The 9,117-nt window shown below is 38.6% G+C and overlaps 1 protein-coding gene across 1 annotated transcript in view; it reads left to right on the top strand.

The window, feature by feature from the left end:
* The window catches only part of LOC103475898 (roundabout homolog 1-like), a 101,899-nt gene continuing 92,782 nt past the window's right edge, over positions 1–9,117 (top strand). Inside the window, exons 1-3 of the mRNA XM_017308506.1 lie at positions 1–46; positions 6,088–6,216; positions 7,235–7,327. Coding sequence (XP_017163995.1) covers positions 6,132–6,216; positions 7,235–7,327 — 178 coding nt within the window. The 5' untranslated portion in view covers positions 1–46; positions 6,088–6,131. The remainder of the gene's footprint in view (positions 47–6,087; positions 6,217–7,234; positions 7,328–9,117) is intronic.

Below are 9,117 nucleotides of genomic sequence, written 5' to 3' on the forward strand. Positions count from 1 at the left end.
CCCCTGACCAAATGGATCAGTAACGAAGGAGATGTAACCAGGAAGGGTAAGCTGCAAAGTTGTAATAATTCCTGTGATTTTCTTTTTAAACATGTGAGTTAGTTTGACTGAGAATGTGTAGTTATGATAAAAAAAAAAAATGTGGGAGAGGGATGTAAAGCCTCTTGCTGCTTACTGAGTCTGACAGAGCAGGGGGGGAGACACTGTGCACGTGCTTTGGAGCTGAAAGTTGTTTCGTGAGCAAATTGTTGAGCACGCATGTGGCAGCTGGGATTTTTGACACATTTTCTCTGATGATGTAGAATTTTTGCTTCTACGTAAATTACAGAGACGAACAATAATTTGTGCTTAGAGCCTTTGCTGTTAGAAAGGATTTTTCTTACGTTGGACAGGTTAAAATATCAGCAAAATCCAAACTATCACCTCAGTTATAATTTTCAAAATGTAGGCTATATCAAAGCTTTTAATAATGCTTCTGAGATTTCAGGAGTTTTCATTTCAACAGTTGTAAAACAAAAATGAAGCTTTGCAACCCAGGAATGAAGTCATTTGACTATCGACTACAAAAAAAAAAAAAAAAAAAAAAAAGTTTAGCTTGTAAAAATGTAACATAGTAAAAGAAATCAGTCAGAAAATATTTTAAAAAATCTGAAGCCATTTTTTAAAAATGAAATTATGTTATCAAATCCACACGTTAAATTAGGAGTAAAAAATGTGTATAGCCACAGATTCTTTCCAGCATTCTTATTTCACCTTCCTTTTTGCAACATGCACAGCCAATAGTGCGACCCACTTGGTATTGATACGTTAGGGTCATCCCGGGTCTGGGGGCCACAGTTCACCGACCTCCGAAGCCAATCCATGTGATCATCTGTCATTCCTTGAAGTCGCCCGTCTGCCCGGTCAGCTCCTCACACCTCATCTCAATGAACTCCGACAGACCTGCTGACATTTCCTCTTACACTTTTAATATCCTTTGTCTTGCTCTGATAGCTCCCTCAGTGCATTACAGAGTCACTGATGAAAGCCCGTGTTTGTCTCCTCATCCATTTCCCCAAAAGACACGGCTATATGTCAGCGATAACTGCCAGGCGTTGATAAGAACTCCTCAGATCTCTTCAGCTTCCCTTGGTCTAATGTGAAAGTGTGTGATGTATGACTTTGCCTCGGTGACAGTAATGTATGCAGGTGTGTTTTTGAGGACATCAAATATCCACGGCTGTCTGTCTTGATAGCATGGKTTTGTTCGCTCTCATGCTTCCCGCTGCGTTTCTGATTTAGATTCCAGAATTTGTCAGTGAATCATGCTTCCTGGTTGTGCCCCCTGCTTCCACGTTGCACCCTGGTGCCGTTTGTTCTGCGAACCTGCTCATGAATAATTACAGATGTGTACCGGGATGTAGATACATACTCAGGTAAGACTGGTTTCACCCATCGCCATGAATAAAAAAAAACTGCCCTTTTCATATGACATTTGCGGACCCGTATAGTAAAACGACGTGTTGCTTGTTCATTGGTATTCCTGAAAAATAAGTGAAATCAAAAGTTTGATTATTTGTTAACCAAGTGTCTCACAGCGGAAGTAAATACTGTGTACAATTTACTTTTTTATAGGTTATAAAACTGTCGTACTGGTCATGGTGCTGGTAAGTACCACATGTGGGACCAGGTCGATGTTTTGCAGTTCACAACTACGTCTCAAGAATTAAGTAAAGGCCCAAGTACACGCATGTACATTCCAAGTCAAGTATAAAATCAAACTGTGCAAGCTCTTTGTTGAGTCCCAGATCTAAAGCTTTAAATGTCAAGTCAAATTTCAAATGTTGCATCAAACTGGAAGCAAGTTGTGAAGGACGTTTTGTTTACTGTTGCTGTAAATCATCACTCTATGTGGCGGAATATTTTGAGTACATTAAGTAAAAAGTGTGGACGTAGAAAACAGTAAATTATTTCCGTGTAGTTCTCTTAGAAGGACTGTGAGCACACGCCACAGCTTTCAATCCCATGGAAAGTCTGTAGGCAGAGGTGAAAAAGTGTGTGAGTGRGCAACACAGCCTATAAACCTTACTCAGTACAGTGCAGCTTACAACATATTAGTAATATCAATTTTACTGAGTTTTAAGGAAATAAAGGTCATCTTCTCTATTTGAAAGAAGCCTTTAAAAATCTAATTATTCTGGCATTTAACAAGTAATTGTGGCGATTTTAACTGCCCTAAAATGGAGTAAGTTTAGTCTTATATATTGTCAGACGGTGAGAAAAAAAAAAAAAGGTTTATACAGTATATGTGGATGTCTGGTTATGACTGTATGATCAAAGKGAGCCTCATGCAGCAGCCATATTGGATTAATTTCACTGCACACGTTTAGAATTGGTTTGACATCTCAAACATTTCTACTTGGAAATTCGACTTCAAGGGAATTTGTCTTGAACTTTCACCTTGAAACTATATTTTGACTTCTGATTTAAAAAGAAATGCGTGATTAAACCAAAATTCTCTAGCTGAACATACAGTGGCCAATAAATTCTTCCCCTCTTCTTTTGATTTTTTTGAAAAGATACAAACTGGTGYGTGTGTTACTCTTACAGACTCCACAGTTTGGGAACCACCGCTCTAGCCAGTAGCTGGTGCAAATGAGACCCATTCCACTTCTAATTACTGCCAATATATTTAAATGCTCCGTAAATAATGCAACAATGACCCGATGTTAACCTAACTTAATACCACGTCATGCTATGCGAGCCCTCTATCTGCGCCAACGAAGACTAACTCACCTTGTCTTTCATGAATGCTTGTGGCTCCAACAACAGATGCATTTTCCGACTAATTCAGGTAAGAATTATTTGACCTCTCGGAGGAAATCATTGACCTGCTGGTACTGAATTTTCAGCGGAAGGTGCTCAGTCCAGGAGATTTTTGGATAAACCACCAAATGTGTCAAAAATAATGAACACTTTGACACTAGAGCACCATGGAGTGCTCGAGTGTCAGCACTACATAGCTTGACACTTTTACTATGTTGTATTTCCTGGGCACTTTGGACGTTTTGCAAATGTCTGCGTGAGTGTGTGGGATTAAATTTAGGAAGATGGTGGTGTGTTAAGTTGCGTGGGGGTGTAAGGTTGGCAATAGCTGATTCTGTTCACGGTCCAGTGCTCTCTACCGAATGTGATCAGTCTGCTCCTGTCTGCGCTGTCTTATTGACAATGTGTTAGATGGTAAGCAGTGATTATTCCCCCACAGATAGAAGAGGTACGAGRACATCAGCCTCTCCATTTCATTTTAACCACAGCCTTTTCCCRTTTGCTCAGATGCTGGGCAGATGGATTTAAAGGATACTTCAGTGCCACGTSTTCCACTAAGGTCAACTGTATAACTTTAAYCATTAGTGCATATGAGATTTTCTCAGAAGCAAGGTGCAAGTCATTTCTATTATGCAAATGAGATTGCTGAAAAGATCTATCATTTTGCACAGTGTTTCAATTTCTGGCAATGACTTTAAAGCACGTTATGCTTTCTGTATCTTTTYATATGACTGTGGTTTTCCTGCTCTTTTCCTTCTAGATTCAACTGTAGATTTCCTGGAGTGAAATAATTTCCATAAACATTTTTTTTTGCCCCCGCCGCCATTATTAGCATCTCATGCATACCCCAGTGAGCATTTTCKTTTCTTCCACTCACACTATTTTTTTAAATTAAATTTCATTTTGATTATTTTCTCTTCCGCAGTCATTTTGTGCCATCCTATTTTCTGTCCCCTCTGTTGGATAAGTCTAAACAACGCAGTGGCATCGCACAACCACCCACATTCAATATTCGGTGTTGTGCAAAATGCAATCTTCCTACCTCACTGTGCGTGTAATGTTTTTATATCAATGAAATGAGAGTTATTCATATTGCATATTATATTAGTACTGAATAATATCCGTCTCGCGGCTTTTGAAACATCAGCATGTTTGCAACTGTAAATTTGCAGAACAATGTTCTCACCGCGGGGTAGATTAGGTAATTTCATACGAATGTGCTAATCCCATGTGGACCTACGGGATTCAGCAGATGAAACACAGGATCACACGGGAAAAGCACATAATGAACTCTGTTTTTAATAATGTGTGATCATTGTGGAGCATCTAAGTCAAGGTTTGACTTTTCTTTATAGTGCTTGGCCACAGTCTTCATTAGAGGCCATAGAGACACTGTGCTTGTACTGCTAAGAAAACAAAATTTTCACAAATCTTGCACATTATTTTAGCTAATTCATAACCTGTCATTTATAATAACAGCATATTCTTATGGGTCACAGTGAAAGCAGCCAGAACTCAATAGGCAGACTTCACTTTTGCGAGAACTACCATAAAGCTCTAATACTGCAAATTCTCTATTTATTAACATTTGATAAAAATACATGTGGAGTTTTTTTTTCTTCTGTTAAATAATATTCAACTCTGAAAACTTACTGACCACACTGCGTTGTACGTTACATAGATTTACTGCCGTATTTAATCTCAAAGTTAAAAGTAGATAGAACATTTTCTAAACTACTTTAACGTTGCTGTTGCTTTTTCATCCAGGTAGTTTTTTTTTTCTTCTTCTTCTTGGTTAGTTTATGGTACATTTTTAGAGCATACACAAGAACTTGCTACTAAAATTTCAATTAAAACATCCGATTCAGCTATCATTTACAAGAAGACACACAGAGAGGATCCTAATAATGTTTTTCTTTTAACAACACACTCACCAGAGGTTTGTGTTAAGTTGTTACCCCAAGTTCTCCTTTTTTTTTGTGAACCCATGGTGTTGTAATGTTTATTAGCTCACTGAAAACTCTGTTGTCCATGCTTTTATATTGCACTAAATAAAGTATACAATCTTGGATAAGAACTTAATTGTGGCTGCAAAAAACTTTACACTTATTTCCTTCAAACCGGAAATAAGCTTTCTTTTTAATTAATTACTGCATACTTTAAATGTGCTGCATTTTGCAGCTGTTTTTCTCCTAAGCTGGCAATGCTGTCAGGTTATACAAATATCATTGTATGGCAGAAACATCAGATGATGATGTAAGATCTAGTAAGTCGACATGCACTTTAATCGGAGCCCCGTCACTTTGTTTCTTGCTGACCATGTCCGCCATCTTGCTTCAGGGGATCATTTTGATGGCGGCGTCTTCCTCACAATCAGTGAACATCTGCTTCCTTTCATCAGAAAGAGTAAGAAACCCAGAAAACGCAAAAAACATTTACTTACCCTAACTCATGCAGAGAAAACAGAGTTTCATCAGTGTGCTTGTGGTATATTTGCTTTTTTTTTTTTTTTTTTTTTTCTCGCGCGTTGCTCAAGTTGGCTCCTGGCAGCTTTTGCCTCTGAACAATTAAAGTGTTGCACAGAGTCGGCAGCCGCAGGGAGCCAAGATGTCCCGTGATTCTGGATATCCTTCAGACAGCTTGGACAAGCTGCAGAGCTGTTTGTGCCACAGATGGCTGATCACTAGAACTGACTTCCCTTTCTCCCCCCCACCCCCACGGCTGGCACCGTCATCGTGTCTCATCACCATAACCACTTGAGAGTGAGGGTGTGTTTCATGTTGTGGTTGGGGGGGGGTTGTGTGGAGCGGTTTGAGTGGAGGGTGCACCAGGTAAGTCAGGTAATTTCGGTGGAATACTTGAAGATAAAGCTTTGACGGTAAATCACGTTCCGATTTAAAGTGCGGAAGTTCAATAAGCTGGTATTGTGACAAAAAAACAAACGGCACATTGCGACTGATTGATCACGCTGAAGCCGTCAAACCCAGCGAACGGCTGCGGGAGGGAGGTCCATCTGTCTGACTCGCCTCATCTACAGTGGAATTTCACACAAAAACAGGCCTGCGCGTATTTGCCAGCGGGTTGCATGAACACACCATGCTCTGTTCTGTTTCTCCCTCACGTCTGTCTTTTCCTAGAACTCACCACTGASCAGAAATCCCCCGTGAAAAATGTTTAACTGTAACAACAATCCTTGAACTTATTGACGGCAATAACAGTTATGCCTAAATGGACTGGTGCGGAGTGACAGAAACACAAACTGCTGCTGTCTCTTTTCTGCAGATTTATGAGGGCTTTCCTGAAGGCAAACTGGCTCTTTTGAGACTATGCTGGCTGCTCAGCTATTCTTTCTCATCAGCCTGCTCTTTGTCATCCGGCTGGAGCAGAGCCGAGGGAAGGACGTCTCATTAGGTGAGAATCTCCCGAGTGAGTAAATGAATGAGAGAAAGGAAGAGTGGAAAGAATACTAATATTGTTGGATTTGCGGCGCTTATCTGGATGACAGAACTTTGGCTGCTTKCAGTCGCAGTTTGGCTTTCCTCTTGTGGTTAAGGAAGGCACACAAAAAAAAGAGGCCACTTTTAAACCTGTTGTGGGGGAAAAAAAAAAGGAGAAGCCGAAGGATACAGTGAACAGCAAATCTGAACTCAAAAGCTTTTTTTTTTGTGTTTTTGTTTTCATATTTCTTTGCTTTCCTTTAAGATTAAATGATAGAAAATGTTCTAGGAAATAACAYCACTTTATAGCTTTGAATGTAATTATTTTCCTCCTTTGCATAATTGTATTTATATTGATCTTATTTTAGATATGCATATGCATATCATTGCATTAAAATAAGCATTGTGAAATTCTATGAACTCTCTTGTAATACAGTTCTGACCTTAATTCACAATAACTTACTGGCGCAACTGAATAAATATAGAAATAAATCTGCAGTACTACTTCTATTGATTAAGTCAAATATTGTAAATCAATGGCTCCCTCTAGTGGTATAGTATATAAAAACATCATTTGGGAAAGAATCCTACATTACTGCTGGTGAACATTGAATTTATTATATATAGTGCTTCTTAGCAAACTAGAAGTGATTTATTTATTCTAACTTTCACCTCCAAACAACAGTTTCTAAAATGATTTTTGATTCAACCCAACAGAGTTCACAGAAACATACATAATTAATTCAATACTTCATATGTTGTAGAAAAGAGTAACRATTTTTTAAAACAAATGTTTACTTGTTTTTATTCTATTTAGTTTCTTTTGCTAMATTTTTTTTCTATGCAAGAAGACGACTTGGTGTATTTATTATTGTTATGTTTACATGTTTTGATTAAGTCGCATTGCATGTGGCTAATCTGCAGTAATATTAACCATTCTCATTCTTTTTCTTCCCCTCCTTCTCTAATAATCAATGTTATCGTACAAACAGAGGCTGAAAAACGTAGAGGAGGTAATGAGGTCATTACCTCATCTCCAGTATTGGCAACAGAAGTGGATCAAGACATCAGCTTCGGATACAAAGGTACGGGCCGACATGCCGTCGTTTCTTCACAATGCATAATCGAGCCGGCGTTTTAAAATTTCCTCAGCAGAAAGTTTGTTTTCAGAATCCCTCATTTAAAGGTCACTTTGGTTTTCTTTTTCCACACACTGGCACCAGAAAATCACACAGCGCATACATCTATAAGATTTGTACCTGCGTGGAACGAGTGCAGAACTTGATCAAACCTTGTGTAAGGATGGAGGAGAGTTGACCTTAGGACATCTGCCTTATAGAATATGAGTTTTATATTTGAGTGCTTCATCCTGATSAATGATGTTGGACACAAAATACTCATTAAAGCATATGAATACAATAACTCCAAAAATGGTAATGCAATTTTAATGTACTGAGCAAAAAAATTTTGCAGTGTTTTTTTTTTTTTTTTTACATCTTTGTTGCTCTGCCACGATGGCCTTACTTCTTCGTGGCCATTTCTTTTTTATTTTGTTGAACCTGTTTATGTAAATTCCCTCTTTTGTCTCTACAAGATGAGTCTGAAATGCTTTGGAAAATTAGGCTGTCTCTGCAAAACTCCATTAGTCTTTTGAAGGATAGCATTGAACACAGCAAGAAGTCTTTGTTGCCTTTTGCTGACACAGACTCTGACGCTACATAATGCCAATTCAGCTTCCCTAAAACCACAAGTGGTGCGTCTGAAGCTGCACAAATCAATCGGTTTTCCTCTTGTTTTGACATTTAATGGYAAGGGCTTTGACATGGGATGTACTGAGGTGGAACAAATGTGTTCCTGTCAGTCTAGCCCTGGTGATTTTAATCTGTGCTGACCCCTGTATGGAGGAAACATGAAACAAATGTGTCTCATGTTCTTTCCTGGACACTTCAGTTGCAGTTGTGGAGCCATATGTTTAGGTACTGCTGGATTCTATTTATTAAGAGCTTCARCAAAAAGCTTTGTAGGCYTTAAAATGTTTCATATCCCACACACTTCACCATATGTTGAGCTCAAAGTGGTGCATAATTGAAAAGTAAAAGTGAAAACGATAAAAGGTTTTTAAAGTGTTTTACAGATAAAAGTCTTAAAAGTGCGGTGTTCAGTACTCTAAGTCAATATTTTGTAGAGCCAAATTTTTTGCGATACAGCTAAAAGTGCTTGTTGCATGACTCAATCAGGTGTRTAACCCAGATTTTTACAAGTTCTTCTTTGCAAAATACAATAATTCTAGCACAATTAGACTAGATGAAGARCAAGTTTTGTTAACTGGGTTCAGATTATGTAAAAGCCATTCCACCGTAGCTGTGACTGTACGTTTTGGGTCATCGTCCTGTTGGAAAATAAATCTCTGCCTCAGTCTAAAGTCTTTCGCTGAGTCTAACGGGCTTTCTTTTAAAAATGTCTGTAACTTTTCTTGATTTTACACCAGTTTCCATGTCCCTACTGAAGCGGGGATGGTTTGTTTAGGGTGGTGTTCAGTGTTAGATTTCTTGCACACATAGAGTTTTGGATAAAGGTCACAAAGTTCATAGAGGAGACAAGTTTACAGTCTCCTCTCTATGAGCTAAACTGCAAACAAGACCTTTTTATGGCCTTTGTTTAAACAGCCACTCTTAGGATTTGTGGAATGTATGACTTAAGTTTGTCAYGTCAACAGTTTCCTACCTGAAYCAATGATCTCTGCCCCTTTTTCCAAAGTCACCATAAGCTTCATAGCTACTTTTTTTAAAGTAATGTTCTTCTTGCTCCACCTGTCAGTGTTGTTGGATGACCATCCCTTCGTAGCTCTTGCAGTCGTTCCGTGCCCATTTTTTTT

This window comes from Poecilia reticulata, linkage group LG14, assembly GCF_000633615.1.
Source record: "Poecilia reticulata strain Guanapo linkage group LG14, Guppy_female_1.0+MT, whole genome shotgun sequence".
In the NCBI taxonomy this organism is placed as follows: Eukaryota; Metazoa; Chordata; class Actinopteri; order Cyprinodontiformes; family Poeciliidae; genus Poecilia; species Poecilia reticulata.